The following is a 19829-nucleotide window of genomic DNA, read 5'->3' as shown; positions in this document are numbered from 1 at the left end:
ATTGTGTTAGGGTGGAATTGCTGAATATGTCTGCTAAATTCATTTTGTCTAATGTGTCTTTGTTAAGCTACTGTTGATTTTCTGTTTGGATAATCTGTCCATTGATGTATGTAAAGTGTTAAAGTATTCTACTAGTGTTGTATTGCTATTGATTATTTCCTTTGTTTGTTAATCTTTTATATATTTCCGTGTTATCATGTTGAGTTCATCAATATTTACAATTGTTATATCTTCTTGTCAGATTGTCCCCTTTATTATTATAGAATGCCTTTCTGTGTCTCTTGTTACAGTCTTTATTTTAAACTATATTTTGTATGATGCAAATATTGTTACCTTGGCTTTCTTTGATATCTGTTTGCATGACAAAATGTTTCCCCTTCCCCTCAATTTCAGTCAGCATGTTTCTTTAGGTTTGAAATGACTTTTTGTAGGCAGCTTATAGATTGTCCTTATTTGTTTATCCACTGTGTCACATTATGTCTTCTGGTTGGACCATTTACTTTATTTACATTCACAGAAATTATTGATAGATATGCATTTATTACTAATTTGTTACTTGTTTTATTTGTTTTTGTAGTTTTTTCCTGATCCATTCTACCCTTGTTCTTTTCAAGGTTTGTTGACTTTCTTTAGTAATATACTTGCATTCTTTTCTCTTTATGTTTGCATATTACTGGTTTTTCATTTGTGGATAACATTAGCTTTGTATATACTATCTTCTGCATATGGCAGTCTATATTAAGTTGATGATTACTTAAGTTTGAACCCATTCTTTACTCCTCTCCCTCCCTCCCAAGTTGAAGGTATATGGTGTCATATTTTGTATATTTTTTTGTTTTATGAATAATTAGTCCCTTGACTGATTTTATTTTAATAAATGTTTATTCACTTTTGAGAGAGAGAACATGAGCAGGGGAGAGGCAGAGAGAGGGGCGACAGAAGATCCAAATCAGACTGTGCACTGATAGCAGTGAGCCCAATGTGGGGCTTGAACTCACAAATTGTGAGATTATGACCTAACCAAAAGTTGGACACTCAACCAACTAAGCCACCCAGGCATTCCATCTTTTGACTGATTTTAAAAAAACAAAACCTTATTTTTAACGTTCCTGTGTTTTTTACTTTTCATATCTCATTTATGACCTTTCCTTTCCACTCAAAGTGTCTCCTTTAATATTTTTATAGGGGTGGCTTAATGGTCATAAACTCATTTGGATTTTGTTTGTATGATAAAGTATTTATCTCTTCTTCTTTTCTGAATGATAGTCTTGCTTAATAGAATATTCTTAGCTGCAAATTTTCTCCTTGCAGCACTTTGAATATATTATACCCCTCCTTTCTGGCCTGAAAAGTTTCTGCTGAAAAATCTGCTGATAGCCTTATGGGGTTTCCCTTGGATACAATTGTCTTGTGTTTTCTTGATTCTTTTAATTTTTTTTTTCCTTTTCACTGTGTTTTTCCATTTTGAATATTATATGTCTTGGTATGGTCCCTTTTTGGCTGATTTTGTTGGGGGATCTCTATGTCTCCTTCATCTGAATATCTGTTCCTTTACCCTGGTTAGGGAAGTTTTTGGCTAATATTTCTTCAATTTAATTTTGAGCTCCCTTTTCCCTCTCTTCTTTTGCTGAGATCCTTATAATATAAATGCTATTATGCTTGATAGATTCACTGAGTTGCTTAAGACCATTCTCAATTTTCATATTTTTTCCTCTCATTTGTTAAGCTTGGTAATTTTCCATTACTCTTGTTTTCCAGATCACTAATTTTTTTATGTTTCATCTAGACTCCTGTTTATTACATCAAGTGATTTTTTAAAATTTTATTTATTGCTCTGATTGGTTTGTTTTTTATCTCTTCATTAAGAGTCTCACTGGGGCGCCTGGGTGGCTCAGTCGGTTAAGCGTCCGACTTCAGCCAGGTCACGATCTCGCGGTCCATGAGTTCGAGCCCCGAGTCAGGCTCTGGGCTGATGGCTCAGAGCCTGGAGCCTGTTTCCGATTCTGTGTCTCCCTCTCTCTCTGCCCCTCCCCCGTTCATGCTCTGTCTCTCTCTGTCCCAAAAATAAACGTCGAAAAAAAAAATTTAAGAGTCTCACTAATGTCCTCCACTTTTTTCTCCAAGTCCACTGAGTATCTTCATGATCATTACTTTAAATTCTTTATCTATTTCACCCATGTCTTTTGCTGTGGTTTAGTCCTGAAAGATCATAGAAACAATGGAAATAATCAGTGAGAGTAAGAGTTGATTCTTCCAAAAATATAAGCTAGACTAAGAAAAAAAGAAAACCCTAAAATATGGGAAATGAAAGAGGACACATTATAACTGACTTTATAGAAATATATATAATCATAAGAGATACCACGAACAATTGTATGCCATCAAAGTACATAACATAGAAGACATAAATCCACTTCTAGAAATACACAACCTACCAAAACTGAATCAGGAAGAAATAAAAAATCTGAACAGACTAATAAGTAATTTTTTTTACAAGAAGTAGGAGTTGCTGGTGGCCATGAATAAAGAGGGGCAGTGTCAAGATTCTTATGAGTACAGAGTCCACAATTTGTCCAAGGACCATGATTAGAGTTTTATTTGATTCCACGGCTCTCTGAAATGAGCTGCTCTAGCCACCATGTCTTCAGATTCATCCATAATAAACGTAGTAAACCTCACTTCTTGAAAATGTGGATCTCCTGGCAGCCAGGGAGCTTGAACTTGACCTGTATAGGACCTCAGTCTCATGCTCCTTGTTCTACATCTTCCTGTAGATGGACACGGTGACATGGTTAATGTGGACCTTCACCACTGTGCCCTAGGGATTTCCAAAAGTACCCTGCATATCTGTCTATAGCCAGTCAGCCCCAGCACAGGACATTTTGTTGATACAGATGATGTGGAAGGGGTAGAGAGCTACACTGGGATATGAAAAACATCTTTCCCACAACTTTTCACAATGTACTTGCTTCAAACAAATGCAGGCAGCCTCCAGGGCTTCATAGGACAGTTGCACATATTCATCTAACACCCTGTGGTCACATAGTGGGAACTCACTGGGAACTTTTGCCTTCTTCTGCCCCAGGTCAAAAATGCAGAAATTAGTATAAGGGACACCTCTACAGAAGTGAGACTTTGGATACGGCTTGTTCTTATAATATTGATAATACCGGGTAGGGCAGAAACCCATGGCAACACCAGGATCTTCAGTGGTGCACCAAGGAAAAGAGCAAGAGATTTAATCAGGAATCAATTCACAAAACTCCATGGACAGATGGCTTTATTAGAGACTTCTATCAAACATTTAAAGTAGAATTTGTACCATTCCTCCCCCAAATCTTCCAAAATACAAAGAAGGAGGGAATACTTCCAAATACATTTTAAGAAGACAACATTACTTTGAAACCAAACCCAGATAATGATATAACAAGAAAAAGAAAACTAACAAACATATACATCTGATGAATATAGTGCAAAAGTTCTAAGCACAATATTAGCAAACCAAATTCAAGAACACATTAAAAGTATTGTAATCCATGACCAAGTAGTATTTATCCCTAGGATATAAGGATGATGCAATATATAAAATTCAATAAATGTAATACACCACATCAATATAATGAAATATAAAATTCACCTGCACATCTCAATAGATCCAGAAAAAAACATTTGAAAATATACATAACATTTTGTGTAGAAATCCTTAGCAGATCAGGTATGGAAGGAATATAACACAAAAAAGACCATATACACCAAACCTACAGCTACATTATACTCAATTGATAAAAATTGAAAGCATTTCTTGTAAGACCAGGAACAAGATAAGGGTTCCCACTTTTACTGCTCTTATTCAATGTAACATTGGGAGACTAACTAGAGCAATATGGCATGAAAAAGAAATAAAATTATCCAAATCAGAAAGGAAAAAGTAAAACTGTTTCTAGTTTCTGATGACATGATCTAGTGTAGATAAAACCTGAAGGATTAACCAAAAAATGGAATTAATGACTTCAATAAAGTGATAAAATACAATATTAACATAAAAAATTCATTGCAATTATTTTCACTAATGATGAAGCATCTCAAAAAAATAAAATAAAAGTATCCTGATCACAATATTCTCGAAAACAATAAAATGTTTAAGAATAAATTTAACTAGTGGAATGAGAGAATGAAAACTACAATACTTTGTGGGGCTCCTGAGTGGCTGAGTTGGTTAAGTGTCTGACTCTTGATTTCAGTTTAGACCATGATCAAGCTCTGTATTGGTCTCTGTGCTTAGCTCTCTTGGGATTCTCTGTCTTCCTCTTTCTCTGCCCCTCCCTTACTTTCACTCTTTGGCTCTCAAAAAATCAAAACAAAACAAAACAAAACTACAGTGTTTTGCTTAAAGAAATTGAAGAAGACACAAGCAAATGGAAAGACATCTCATATTCACACACTAGAGTAAATATTGTTAAAATTACCATACTACACAAAGCCACCTACAGACTCAAGAAAATTTCCATCAAAATAACCAAAGATTTTCTTCACAGAGGTAGAAGAAACAATTCTAATATGTATGTTGAACCACAAAAGACCATAAATAATCAAGGCAACCTTGAGAAAAAAAAGAACAAAATCAGAGACGTCATACTTCCTGATTTCAAAGTATGCTACAAAGTCATAATGATAATAAAAATCAAAAATAAATAAATGGAAAAATATTTCATGCTTATGGATAGAAAGACTAAAGACTACCAAGAATTCAGTTCTTCCCACTTAATATATATATTATAGAGAGAGGGAGGCTCATTCAAAAGATTTTGCACAGGTAAAATATCCAGTATAGCCAACACAATATTGAAAGAAAAAGAACAAACTTACTTGCTTTCTAGACTTACTATAAAGCTGAAGTAATAAAGACAGTGTGGTATTAGCAAAAGAGTAGACAAATAGATCAATGGAATAGAATAGAGAACCCGGAAAGAGACCATTATATGTATTATCACCTGATCTTTGACAGAGGAGCAAAGACAATTCAATGAAACGAACATAATCTCCTACAAACAAATATAGGTAAAACAATAAGACCTCCAGTTGACATCCACATGCAAAGTAATAATGACAATAATAATAATAACAATCCTGTGAAGATTCTTTGCCCTTCACAAAAATTAACCCCAAATGGATCATAGCAGTAAATCTAAAATATAAAATTGTAAAAACTTCTGGAAGATAACATAGGAGAAAACTTTATGGTCTTGGGTATAGCAATGATCTTTTAGATACAACACCAAAGGCACAATCCATTATAGAGACATAAGTAATAATTGATAATCTGGACTTCATTAAAATTAAAACTTCTGTACAAAAGATAATATCAAAAGAATTAGAATATAGACCACAGATTGAAAGAATATACTTGCAAAGACATGTCTAATAAAGGACACCATGTACCATGATTTGTCTTCCTATTACCCAGTGTAGAGGGGGCAAGAATCTTTCTGGGTCCCTTGGAATGTGGTGGTAGATTCCACTCCTTGCATAGAGGCACTTTTGTTCCTAAATGGATGCTGAATTTTAATTGTTAAAAAAGAGACACATTATGATGCCATGATACTAACATAATTGGAAAACAACCACAAACTTAGTGAATTTTGTGGTTACTTTGTATCACTAACAATCATAAAAATATATTTTCATACAATTATCTTCTTGTAAAGTAAATTACAATATATGTAAGATATCACAATCTCATTTTGTCAAACTCAGAGAGTCTTTGATTGTGCTCTCTATCCCTGTAAATTATTGTTACCACCTTTAATCATTAGTCATTTCCTTGTTTGGAAAGTACACTATATGGTTACCTTACATAAAAGCTGATAAGATTTCCCTTTGGTAATTATTTGTTAACTTTTTTATTGCCTTTCATCATTGTTATCCACAAGCCGTATGAAATTATTGTTTTGCTGAGATATAAGAGTCATGTTCAGACAAGGTTGCATGTGGGCTACTACATGCATTTACTTATGAATATATGTATGTATGTGCATGTGTGAGTGTATGTTGTTGGGGTACTGTTAAATGATATCAGGATTAATCTTACGAAAATTGACTCTATCCTTCTAATTCCTTAGACATAGTTTTTAATTAGTACACATATTGAACCTCAGGAGGACCAACTTTTGTTATCCTTCTTAAACTTCACCCCATTATCAGTGTTTGCTCTCCAAGGAAAAGTTACTGATTAAAAGTTGAAGCCCCATTAATAAATCCCCAGAAGCTTTACTAGAACTGAAAGGCATGGACAATACAGCAATCTACCATATTACAGAGTCGTGAGTTCTAAGCTATTTTCATATACTCCATTAAGTTATATTCTATATTAAGAAGAGATGATATTAATAGCCAGAAACTACCCTACAAGCAGTACATGGCAACACAAAAGAAACTCACCCCAAACACGTAAAGATAGAGATTTTAGCAGTCTTTTTGTAAGAAATATTGACAGAGATGCTACAGGTCGTTCCAAAATATATTTGTGGCACATGTATGTAAAGAAACAGAACAAAACACTTTGTAAACTCACTGTCTTGAATGCTAGAACTATACTTGATTTTCTAAGAACTTACTACATTTTTTTGCAGGGAAACCTTTCCTTGTAACCTATTCATAGCTGCATAATAAATATTTTTATTTTTCTGTTTTTATTTTTTTGTTGTTGTTTTTTGTTATTGTAATATAATTTATTCTCAAACTGGTTTCCAGACAATACCCAGTGCTCATCCCAACAAGTGCCCTCCTCAATGCCCATCACCAACTTTCCCCTTTCCTCCCCACCCCCCATCAACCCTCAGTTTGTTCTCTATATTGAAGAATCTCTTATGGTTTGCCTCCCTCCATCTCTGTAACTTTTTCCCCTTCCCCTCCCCCATGGTCTTCTGTTAAGTTTCTCAGGATCCACATATGAGTGAAAACATATGTAATCTGTCTTTCTCTGCCTAAGGTTTATTTCACTTAGCTAATACGCTCTAGTTCCATCCATATTGCTGCAAATGGCCAGATTTCGTTCTTTCTCATTGCCAAGTAGTATCACATTGTATATATAAACCACATCTTCTTTATCCATTCGTCAGTTGATGGACATTTAGGCTCTTTCCATAATTTGGTTATTGTTGAATGTGCTGCTATAAACATTGGGGTACATGTGCCCCTGTGCATCAGCATTCCTATATCCCTTGGGTAAATTCCTAGCAGTACAAGTGTTGGTTCATAACGTAGTCCTATTTTAATTTTTTGAGAACCTCCACACTGTTTTCCAGAGTGGCTGCACCAGTTCGCATTCCCACCAACAGTGCAAGAGGGTTTCCGTTTCTCCACATCCTCGCCAGCATCTGTTGTTTCCTGAGTTGTTCATTTTATCCTCTCTAACTGGTGTGAGGTGGTACATCAGTGTAGCTTTGATTTGTACTTCCTTGATTAAGAGTGACTTTGAAGATCAATTCATGTGTCTGTTGGCCATCTGGATGTCTTCTTTGCAAAAGTTTCTATTCATGTCTTCTGCCCAATTCTTCACTGGATTATTTGTTTATTGGGTGTGGAGTTGGTGAGTTCTTTATAGATTTTGGATACTAGCCCTTTGTCCGATATGTCATTTGCAAATATATTTTCCCATTCTGTTTGTTGCCTTTTAGTTTTGTTGATTGTTTCCTTTGCAGTGCAGAAGCTTTTTATCTTCATGAGGTCCCAAAAGTTCATTTTTGCTTTTAATTGCCTTGCCTTTGGAGATAAGTCAAGTAAGAAATTGCTGGGGCGGAGGTCAGAGTTTTTTTGTTTTTTTGGTTTTTTTTCCTGCTTTCTCCTTTAGGGTTTTGATGGTTTCCTGTCTCACATTCAGGTCCTTTATCCATTTTAAGTTTGTTTTTGTAAATGGTGTAAGAAAGTAGTCTAGTTTCATTCTTCTGCATGTTGCTGTCCAGTTATCCCAGCACCATTTGCTAAAGAAACTGTCTTTTTTCCATTGGATATTCTTTCCTTCTTTGTCAAAGATTAGTTGGCTATGCATTTGTGGGTCCAATTCTGGGGTCTGTATTCTATTCCATTGGTCTGTGTCTGTTTTTGTTACAATACCATACTGTCTTGATAATTACAGCTTTGTAGGAGAGGCTAAAGTGTGGGATTGTGATGCCTCCCAAATTGGTTTTTTTCTTCAATATACTTTGGCCATTCAAGGTCTTTTTTAGTTCCATACAAATTTTAGGATTGTTTGTTCTAGCTTTGAGAAGAATGCTGGTGCAATTTTGATTGAGATTGCTTTGAATGTGTAGATTATTTGGGGTCATATTGACATTTTAACAATGCTTATTTTTCCAATCCATAAGCATGTAATATTTTCTATTTCTTTGTGTCTTCTTCAATTCATTTCATAAGGTTTCTATAGTTTTCAGCATACAGACCTTTTATATCTTTGCTTAGGTTTATTCCTAGGTATTTTATGGTTCTTGGTGCAATTCTAAATGTGATCAGTTTCTTTATTTATCTCTCTGTTGCTTCATTATTGGTGTATAAAAATGCAACTGATTTCTGTACATTGATTTTGTATCCTGAGACATTGTTGAATTGATTTAGTGGACTCTGTTGGGTTTTCTATGTAGAGTATCATGTCGTCTGTGAAAAGTGAAAGTTTGTCTTCTTCTTTGCCAATTTTCATGCTTTATTTTGATTTCATTTGTCTGATTGCTGATGCTAAGACTCCAACATTATGTTGAACAACAGTGGTGACAGTGGACATCCCTGTCATGTTCCTGATCTCAGGGGGAAAGCTCTAATTTTTCCCCATTGAAGATGATATCAGTTGTGGGATTTTCATAAATGACTTTTATGATGGTAAAGTATGTTAATTCTATACCAACTTTCTTGATGGCTTTTATTAAGAAAGGATGCTGTATTTTGCCAAATGCTTTTCCTGCATCTATTGACAGGCTGATATGGTTCTTATCATTTCTTTTATTAATGTGATGTATTACATTGATTGATTTGTGAATGTTGAACCAGCCCTGCATCCCAGGAATGAATCACACTTCATCATTGTGAATACTTCTTTTCATATGCTGTTGAATTAGATTTGCTAGTATCTTGTTGAGAATTTTTGGATCCATATTCATCAGGGATATTAGTCTGTAGTTCTCCCTCTTTTTAATTTAATTTAATTTTATTTTATTTAATTTTATTTTATTTTATTTTAATTTTATTTATTTTTAAATTTTATTATTATTATTATTATTATTAATTATTTTTGCTGAGTCTCTGTGTGGTTTGGGAATAAATGTAATACTGGCTTCACAGAATGAGTATGGAAGTTTTCCTTCCCTTTCTATTTTTTGGAACAGCTTGAGAAGGATAGGTATTATCTCTGCTTTAAATGTCTGGTAGAATTCCCCAGGCAATCCATCTGGTCCAGGACTCTTATTTGTTGGGAGATTTTTGATAACTGATTCAATTTCTTCACTGGTTACTGGTCTATTCAAGTTTTCTATTTCTTCCTGTTTGAGTTTTAAAGTGCGTAGGTGCTTAGGAATTTGCCCATTTATTCCATGTTGTCCAGTTTCTTGGCATATACTTTATCATTTTATTCCCTGATAATTGCTTGTAGTTCTGAGAGATTGGTTGTAATAATTCTATTTTCATTCATGATTTTATCTAGTTAGGTCCTCTCTCTTTTCTTTCTGAGAAGCCTGCCTAGAAGTTTATCAATTTTGTTTATTTTTCAAAGAAAAACACAACTCTTAGTTTCATTCATCTGTTCTACTGTGTTTTTTTTATTCCATATTGTTTATTTCTGTTCTGATCTTTATTATTTCTCTTCTTCTGCTGGATTTGGGGTGTCTTCGCTGTTCTTAATTCCTTTAGGCATGCTGTTGGATTTTGTATTTGCTATTTTTCTTGTTTCTTGAGATAGGCCTGGATTGCAATGTATTTTCCTATTGGGATTGTCTTTGCTGCATCCCAAAGGGTTTGGATAGTTGTATTTTCAGTTTCATTTGTTTCAATATATGTTTTAATTTCTTCTCTAATTTCCTGGTTGCCCCATCAGTTCTTTAGTAGGATGTTCTTTAACCTCCATGCTTTTGAAGTTTTCCATACTTTTTCCTGTGGTTCATTTCAAGTTTCATAGCATTTTGATCTGAAAGTATGCATACTATGATCTTAATTCTTTTATATTTATTAAGGCCTTTTTGTGACCACTATGTGATCTATCTTGGAGAATGTTGCATGTGCACTCGAGAAGAAAGTAAATTCTTCTGCTTCAGGATGTAGAGTTCTAAATATATCTATCAAGTCCGTCTGGTCCAATGTATCATTCAGAGCCATTGTTTCTTTACTTATTTTCTGTCTAGATTATCTGTCCATTGTTGTAAGTAGAATATTAAAGTCCCCTGCAATTATCACATTCTTACCAATAAGATTGCTTATGTTTGTGATTCATTGTTTTATATATTTTTGTGCTTCTGAAATCAGTGCATAGACATTTATAATTGTTAGCTCTTCCTGATGGATATATCCTGTAATTATGATACAATGCCCTTCTTCACCTCTTGTTACAGCCTTTCATTTAAAGTCTAGTTTGTCCAAAAAACTATGGTTACTACAGCTTTCTTTTGACTTCCAGTAACATGTTAGATAGTTCTCCATCCCCTCACTTTCAATCTGAAGGTGTCTTCAGGTCTCTTGTAGACAGAAAATAGATATATCTATAAATATATATATATATTCTTATACCCTGTGTCTTTTTATTGGAGTATTTAGTCCATTTACATTCAGTGTTATTACTGAAAGATATTGATTTAGAGTCATTGTGTTATCTGTAGGTTTCATGCTTGTAGTGATGTCCCTGATACTTTGTGGTCTTTGCAGCATTTCACTCGCAGTGTTCCCCTTAGAATCTCTTGTAGGGCTGGTTTAGTGGTGATGAACTCCTTCAGTTTTTGTTTGGGAAAACCTTTATATCTCCTATTCTGAATGACAGGTTTGCTATATAAAGGATTCTTGGCTGCATATTTTTCCTGTCTATCATATTGAAGATTTTCTATAATTCATTTCTGGCCTGACTAGTTTAGTAGATAGGTCTGCTACTGCCCTTATGTGTCTACCTTTGTATGTTAAGGCACATTTGTCTCTAGCTGCTTTCAGAATTCTTTGTTTATCCTTGTATTTTGCCAGTTTCACTATGATGTGTCATGCAGAAGATTGATTCAAGTTACATCTGAAGGTATTTCCCTGTGCCTCTTGGATTTCATTGTCTGTTTTCTTCCCCAGATGGGGGAAGTTCTCAGCTATGATTTGTTCAAGTACACCTTCAGGCCCTTTCTCTCTCTTTTCTTCTGGAATTCCTATGATACGGATATTGTTCTGTTTGATAGAGTCTTAGTTCTCTTATTCTCCCCTCATGATCCTGGGTTGTTTTTATCTTTCTTTTCCTCAGCATCCTTTTGTTCCCATCATTTTATTGGCTAATTCACCTATTCTCTCCTCTGCCTTTCCAATCCATGTTGTGTCCACCTCCATTTTATTTTGCATCTCATTTGTTTTGCATTTTTTTATTTCATCATGACTATTTTTTCAGTTCCTTTATTTCTACAGATATAGATTCTCTGCTGTCTTCTATGGCTTTTTAATTGCTAGCAATTAATCTTATGACTATTATTCTAAATTCTTGTTCAGCTTAATGCTCATATCTGTTTTTATCAATTCTTTAGGTTTCACTTCTTCCTGGAATTTCTTTCTTGAGGAGAATTCTTCCGTTTTATCCTTTGGGCTAGTTTTATGTCCCTAATGAGTTTTTTAAATCTTATTATGTTCTTTGCAACTATGAAAATTGCTATATTAAATGGGCACGGGGTCATACACTGTCCAGAGCCTGGCCCTTCAGGAGGTTTTTTTTTTTTTTTTTTTTTGAGAGTATTGCTCTCTGTTGTTGTGACTTTAGTTATTTTATTTCCCTACTCGTAATGATGTTTTGACCCCTCCACCAGTTGTGCTTTGATTTGTTCCTTGAAGTACCCCTGAAAATGAAAATCAACAGACAAACAAACAGGAAACAAAAACACACAAATACACAGACAAATAAAACAAGCAAACAAACAAGCAAAAATCCAAAATCAAAAAGCTAGGAACACCAGCTACCTGTAAAGAACAGGTGGAGGCGGTGCTGATGGAAGAGCACATATAAAAAGAAAAATGGCAGGGGCAGGGAATAAGAAAACAAAACAAAACAAAACAACAACAACAACAACAACAACAAAAACACCAATGACTGGGGCAGAGAGACTAAATGGCTTAATCCAGAGAGAGAGATAAAGGAAAATAAAGAAGGATTTTGGGAAAACAAACAAAGGTAAAGTTACCCAGATTGAGAAATATAGGACTTGATTGCTCAAAATTGAGAGGAAGGAAAGAAGGAGGTGTAGAACATGTATGAAGAGAATGGATTAAATATGTCTGCTTTAACAAATCAACAACCAAAGTAAGCAGCCTAGAGGAAGGAAGAGAGAAGGAGAAGATGAAGAATATACCTAAATAATAAGAACTATCCTAGAATTAATCCAGGAAATGCAGCAGCGCTGGAGAAGGAGGCTGTCTGGTGCCTCAGCATCTATCCTGCTCTAGTAGACAGGCAGTTACCTGGCAAAGAGGGGTGTGGTTTGGTGTAGGCTGGTGCTGCCTCCACTGTGAGCCCTGCGTACTGATCCCTGAGGCCCCACATTGGTGGTGGTGGGGATAAAAATGGTGATGGACTAGTTTCTTATCCATGGACCCGATGGACTCCATTCAAGTTGTCCTCGCTGTACCTTGGGTGCAGATGTTGCAGACTGTCTCACTCCACCCTTGCCCTGGCACTTGGCTGGGATTCAAACTCCCACTCCATGCACCCCTGCACTGTGGAAGCTCTTCTTTATGCTGCCCAATATGTGGCCCTGGCTGGTTTTGTCCTGCGCCGCAGCACTTCAGGGAGGTGACTGCTTTCTCTCACTGTGGACTGTGCTCTGACTTACCACTGAACCCAGGGGTGCTCCCCTCATCCCCAGGTGTGGGAACAGGGCAGCCGGCCCTAGTCCAAAGAAATTCCCACAGTTAGAGATGAGATCTCTCTCTGTCCCAGTCAGAGGTTTTTCTCATGTCTAGATACAGTCTTTTGCCTCCACAGCTGTTCTTTCTCTTCCCTTTGTCTCTCTGCAGAAGGGATCCCTTCTCTTCCATTCCTATGCACCCCATTTTATTTCCCCCAGTTCGCAATCACCCACCTGTAACCCATCAGTTTGTCTCAGTGTCTCCCTGTTAGACTCAGCCTCTTTTCCTCCCAGACTCTCAGGGCTCAAAGTCCTTTGGCTTAAGCCCTTCTTTGAGAAATGTGGAAAGTATGGATCACCCTACTTCTCCACCATGCTTGGATCACCCTACTTCTCCACCATGCTGGCCTTCTATTTTTCTTTTTTTAAATTATGTGTGCAGAAAATAATGTTTAAGTGACTTTAAATTGTGGTATCATGTGCTCTAATCCTAGACTGTGCTATTTGTTTTAATCTTTTAAATTTATTTTGTATTTAAAAAAATAATGTTTATTTATATTTAAGAAGAGAGAGAGACAGAGAAAGAATACAAGCCGGGAAGGGGAAGAGAGAGGGAGGCAGAATCTGAAGCAGACTCCAAGCTCTGTGCTATCAGCATAGAGACAAACTCTAGGCTGAAATTCATGAGCCATGAGATCATGACCTGAGCCAAAGTTGCATGCTTATCCGAATGAGCTGCCCAGATGTGCCCATGTGCTATTTTTTTTTTAATGATCACACTCTCCATGTAAATAGAAAATGAAAGACATGATATTTGGGGTAAATAGGGTAGACATTATATGAAATGAGGAATTATCCATTAAAAAATAGTAGGATAAGAAAATCCATCAGTTGAACATAATTTTATTTTTTCAATTTTTTTACTATGAATATACATAATCATTTTACAGTTTAATTTCAGTTGGTCAAATACAGTTATAAAATATAACACATGGGAAATAAAAATAGCATTGTCCATAAATTTATGTAGGGAATCTTACATATAAAACCATATTATAATGTACAATTAGATTAAAAAAATGACATTTCATTCAACAAATAGAGACTACACAGGAACTTGGCATTAAGGGAAGAAAATGAAAAATGCTAACACTTCCTCTATTTATACAAAGAAATATTCAAATTCAAAAACCATGAAATTTTGCCATTTGCAACATTGTGGTTGGAACTACAGTGTATCATGCTAAGTGAAATAGCCAGAGAAAGACAAATATCATATGATTTTATTCATATGTGGAATTTAAGAAACAAAACAAGGGAACTTGGGTGGCTCAGTCAGTTAAGCATCCAACTTCAGCTCAGGTCACGATCTCGTGGTTCATGCATTTGAGCCCCGCCCATGTCATGCTATTTGTTGACAGCTCAGAGCCTGTAGCCTGATTCGGTTTCTGTGTCTCCCTCTCTCTCTGCCCCACTTCCACTAGTACTCTGTCTCTCTCTCAAAAATAAACATTATAAATTTAAAAAATAAATAAACACAGATGGGGATGCTTGGGTGACTCAGTCGGTTGAGTGTCTGACTTCGGCTCAGGTCATGATCTCCCAGCTCATGGGTTCGAGCCCCACATCAGGCTCTGTGCTGACAGGTCAGAGCCTGGAGCCTGCTTTGGATTTTGTGTCTTCCTCTCTGCCCCTAATCTGCTCGCATTCTGTCTCTGTCTCTCTCAAAAATAAATAAACATTAAAAAAATACAGATGAACAGGTAAAACAAACAAATAAAATAGGGTAAGGGAAGGGGGAAAAAGAAAAACAAAGAGGATTCAAACCATAAGAGATGCAAATGCAGAGAACAAACTGGGTTGCAGGATGGGATGTGCGTGAGAGGATGGATTAAGTGGGTGATGAGTATTAAGGAAGGCACTTGTTGGGATGAGCACTGGATATTATATGTAAATGATGAAACACTAAGTTCTACTCTTGAAACCAATACTACACTATATGTTAACTAACTTGAATTTAAATGAAGAAAAACATTTAAAAAATTTTAAAAAAATGCATATATGCTTTGAGGACAGTGTAGAGTTCAACCAAGACACCACGAACTATTTTCATTGAGTTTTTGGTGTGTGTGTGTGTGTGTGTGTTGCTCACTCTGCAATTCCATTTAAATTTTCTCTTTTTGACATGTACACTTGGTAAATTCTCCTTATTTTTCATGGCTCAACATAAGTGACTTTTAACAAAGAAGTTTTTCTGTTGGTCTTTCAGTTCACTAGGACTTTCTTTCCCTGTGCTGCAGTTAGAAGTCAGCATGTACTTTCTGATGAGTTAGATTATGAGGTTTCTATGGAGACTCAATATTCTTTGCATAGTGTAAATAAATTACTTAATGGCCATCAAAAAACATGAGGAAATAAAATAAAACTTGCAATAAAATTTCAGGTTTAAAGTTTTGGATCAAAGAAGGTAGAATTTACAGCAAAGTACTTTTCCAAAGAAGACATCTAGATAGCCAACAGACACATGAAAAGATGCTCAACATCATTCATCATCAGGGAAATACAAATCAAAGCCACACTGAGATACTACTTCACACCAGTCAGAGTGGCTAAAATTAACCACTCAAGAAACAACAGATGTTGGGAAGGATGTAGGGAAATGGGAACCCTCTTTCACTGTTGGTGAGAATGCAAACTGGTGCAGCCACTCTGGAAAACAGTGTGTATGTTCCTCAAAAAGTTAAAAAAATAGATCTACCCTCTGACCCAGCAATAGCAGTGTTATGAATTTACCCAAGTGATACAAGAGTGCTGATGAATAGGGGCACTTGTACCCCAATGTTTATAGCAGGACTTTCAACAATAGCCAAATTATGGAAACAGTCTAAATGTCCATCAACTGGCAAATGGATGAAGAAGATGTGGTTTATATTTACGATGGAACACTACTTGGCAATGAGAAAGAATGGAATCTTGCCACTTGTAGCAACGTGGATGGAACTGGAGCATATTTTGCTAAGTGAAATAAGTCAGGCAGAGAAAGGCAGATACCATATGTTTTCACTTACATGTGGATCCTGAGAAACTTAACAGAAGACTATGGGGGAGGGTAGGGAGAAATAAAGTTACAGAGAGGGAAGAAGGCAAACCATGAGAAACTGCTAAATACAGAGAACAGGCTGAGGGTTGATGAGGGGGGTTGGAGAGAGGGAGAAATGGGTGGTGGGCATTGAGGAGGGCACTTGTTGCGATGGGCACTGGGTGTTGCATATAAGCGATACATCACGGGAAACTACCCACAAAACCAAGAGCACACTGTTTACACTGTATGTTAGGCAACTTGACAATAAATTATATTTTAAAAAAAGAAAGAATTGATGGAGAAAGTGACGATTGATTTAAATTCTGCTATACTCATCTTAAATACATGTCTGGAAAAGGCATTACTTAAGAAATTACATAAGTTTTAAGGAATGTCGTGACACATTCAAAACACTAGAATTTGATAAAAGTATCAGGAATTATCATTTACAGATAAAGAGCTGAATCATACATTGCAATAACTGGGAAACATCCAGAAACTGTGAATTAAAAAAAAAAAAAAGGAAAGGAAATGAAAGGAAAGAAAAAAAAAATTACACTGAAGTTTCATTATTTGTTTAATTTGTTTATATTTACTAAATCATAGAAATATTATCTAACATTAGTGGAATGGTGTTTTGAAGTAGACAGAGATTGAGTAAAGTAAATAAAGAGGATGCTATGGGGGTGCCTGGGTGGCTCAGTTGGTTGGGCATCCGACTTTGGCTCAGGTCATGATCTCACAGTTCATGGGTTTGAGCCCCATGTCAGCTTCTGTGCTGACAGCCCAGAACCTGAAGCCTGCTTAAGATTCTGTGTCTCCCTCTCTCTATGCCCCTCCCCCACTCTCACTCTGTCTCTCTGTCTCTCAAAACTAAATAAACATTAAAAATTTTTTTAAAAAGAATGCTATGACATTTCATTAATAAAGAAAAAAAATATATTTTACAGTTATTGAATTTTAAAATATAGAGGCTATGTGAAAATGTAGAATCTGAAAAGCTGCCTTGAAATTTTAATTTCACTTTTCTCACAAGTTAGACTTGCATGTTGTAAAATAATGTATCATTATGTAGCAATATTTAATACAAGTAAAATCCATTAACAGTCATGAAAAAGAGGGTCACAACTGTGACTGTCAGAAATGAATGATATATTTTCAATAATTGTAACATAGAGTCACACAAAATTGTAATTAAGTTTTTAATGTCAGTTGTTAACAAGTATATCAATATATAAAAATTATGTTTACTGGAATCTCAAAGTATCATTTGCCTTGAGACACTGGCCATCTTTCTAAGACTCTCTTCAAAGCCCCATTCACTCCCTTGTTCCTCAGACTATAGATTAGTGGGTTCAAAGCAGGATTGATGACAGCATAGAAAAGGGAAATCAATTTATCACCCTCAGCTGAATATAGAGATTTAGGTCTCATGTACATGAATATACCTGCCCCATAATAAACGGTAACCACAGTGAGATGGGAGCTGCAGGTAGAGAAAGCCTTTTTCCTTCCCTCTGTTGAGTGCATCCTCATCACAGCAACCAGTATGCGTAGGTAAGAGAGAGTAATAAGGAAGAAGGGGAGCAAGAGGGTACCAGATGCACCTATAACCATCATTGTCTCCTGCAGAGATGTATCAGCACAGAACATATGAAGAAGAACAGGTACTTCACAAAAAATATGGTCAACAATATAAGGGCCACATAAGGGAAGTATGGTGAAGTAGAGGGGCACCACTGAAGCAAAGAAACTGATGGTCCATGCTCCCAGAATGAGCTGCACACACATAGACCAGTTCATAATAAGCAGGTATCGCAGAGGGTCACAAATGGCCACATAACGGTCCAGAGCCATGATTGCCAAAATAATGCATTCAGCTGCTCCCATCAACAGGGAGATATAGGTCTGGGCAAGACAGAATTCATAAGAGATAACTTTCTTAGAGGCAAGGAGGTTGAAGAGCATCTTGGGGACCACAGTTGTGGTGTAAAATATGTTCAGAAAAGCCAAGTGGCAGAGGAAAAAATACATGGGTGTCTGGAGACAGGAATCAATTGCCACTAAAATGATAAGAGCTATGTTTCCAAAGAGATTGACCAGGTAGACCACAGAGAAGAGGAAGAAGAGGGGAATCTCAGCTTGAGGGTGATTTGAAAACCCAACAAGAACCAACTCGGTGATGGTGCTGAAATTTTTCTGAGCCATGTTGAGTGATGATGTGAGCAGAAGAAATATCCTTTGAGAACAAACAATTATGGTGAAAAAACAAAGACACACCGATACTTTAACATTATCAATATACTATTGCAGGGTGTGTATTTAATAACTTAAGGACTAAATTATCCTGGTTTTGAAAACTTTCTTACATTCATGCATTGATAAAGTAAGTTTGAAAAATTATTTCATATGTTATAATAAAACATGTTTCCATTCTAACTCCAAAAAAATCATTAACACAAAAACATAAACATGTGCACACAGATACAAACACACACATACAAATTATGGATAAATTTTTGGTTGCTCCTGTACAGACATGGCTTACATGTACAGACCAAGTTTTTAAGAAGTGCTGATTTTTTATCTTAATATTGACTATTTGGAATATGGAAGCTTATAACAGGACCCTTCATAATTTTCTGAGATGGTTGTCAAAATGTGAAACAACCATTTTAAGATATCTTACATGAAGTCAGAGGACTTTAGTGAGTTTGTTAAACTCATTAATGTGGCAAAGATGGATATAGAATTTAGATAACTTGATTGTAATCCCCACATGCTGGTCACTGTTCACGTTTCCAATGCAGAGATGAGAGGCTCACTTGGCTGTACACAACTTTTCATTACAAGAATATGTTACGTAGGCTTCAGGGTTTAGAGAAAAATAAAGGCACATATTAGTATAGACTTACTCATAATTCAAACTTCAACACAATGAAACAAAATTATATGCCTTTGGCATGAGAAATAAATGAATTATCCAAATTATTTTAATTTTCACCAGTTACACTGTTAAAGAACCATCTCTGGCAGAAAGAAAATCTTTTGCCTTGAAAGAATGCACTACCCAGTCTCTTTTAAATCACATATAAAAATATTTTTTTAAATATACCCATTGTATTCACCTCTCAATATGTATAAATTTAAACCATTTTGTAATTCCAAAACACACTCTATATCCACTGTATACCTCTTTGGCTCTTCCAAATGGCACGACGTTATTTATGGAAAAGTTATAACACGATAAATAATAACAACAGAAAAACTGAAGTACTTTGAAACTATTTTATCCACAATAAAATGAGAATCATACTCATGATATAATAGTAAATATACAGCTATTGTAAATTTGTTTTCTTACACTTATAAAATTCCTTATTTGGATTAATTTAATTTTCACAAATAATAATATGATGTGGTTTTTATTTTTATTTCTATTCTGCAATGGAAAACTGTGCTACAAAGATTGTACTATTTGAAAATTATCTGCAATTAGTTATTGTTGATACTAGGGCTCAAAGCAAGAGAGGATGGCACTGATTTATACTCTTTAATCTAGAGCTGTCTTGATTATCAGAAATTCAATTTAACATTGAAAACAACAGCACAATAATTATGTAATCACTGTTTTCCTTTGTGCCATAATTCAGTCACAAATACAGGTAGTAACATTTCTAGAAATGGCAATATCATAT

At 35.5% G+C, this 19829-nt stretch overlaps 1 protein-coding gene and 1 pseudogene across 1 annotated transcript; both read right to left on the bottom strand.

Moving 5' to 3' along the window:
- Positions 1-2594: 2594 nt before the first annotated feature.
- On the bottom strand, positions 2595-3190 carry LOC124518744 (60S ribosomal protein L10-like; annotated as a pseudogene).
- Positions 3191-17397: 14207 nt separating this feature from the next.
- LOC124508919 (olfactory receptor 2A12-like) lies at positions 17398-18339 on the bottom strand. Its single transcript, XM_047075631.1, has one exon. It carries the CDS (start codon positions 18337-18339, stop codon positions 17398-17400), a length of 942 nt encoding a protein of 313 aa, XP_046931587.1.
- Positions 18340-19829: the final 1490 nt, after the last annotated feature.

This window comes from Lynx rufus, unplaced genomic scaffold, assembly GCF_022079265.1.
Source record: "Lynx rufus isolate CCGP_SWC_20201006 ecotype Redwood Valley unplaced genomic scaffold, mLynRuf1.p SCAF_1, whole genome shotgun sequence".
NCBI lineage: Eukaryota > Metazoa > Chordata > Mammalia > Carnivora > Felidae > Lynx > Lynx rufus.
This window is presented reverse-complemented; position numbering and strand designations above follow the sequence as displayed.

Bases quoted from the DNA above. Each gene is read 5' to 3' on its own strand.
- LOC124508919 (XM_047075631.1), bottom strand. From the start codon at position 18,339: ATGGCTCAGAAAAATTTCAGCACCATCACCGAGTTGGTTCTTGTTGGG.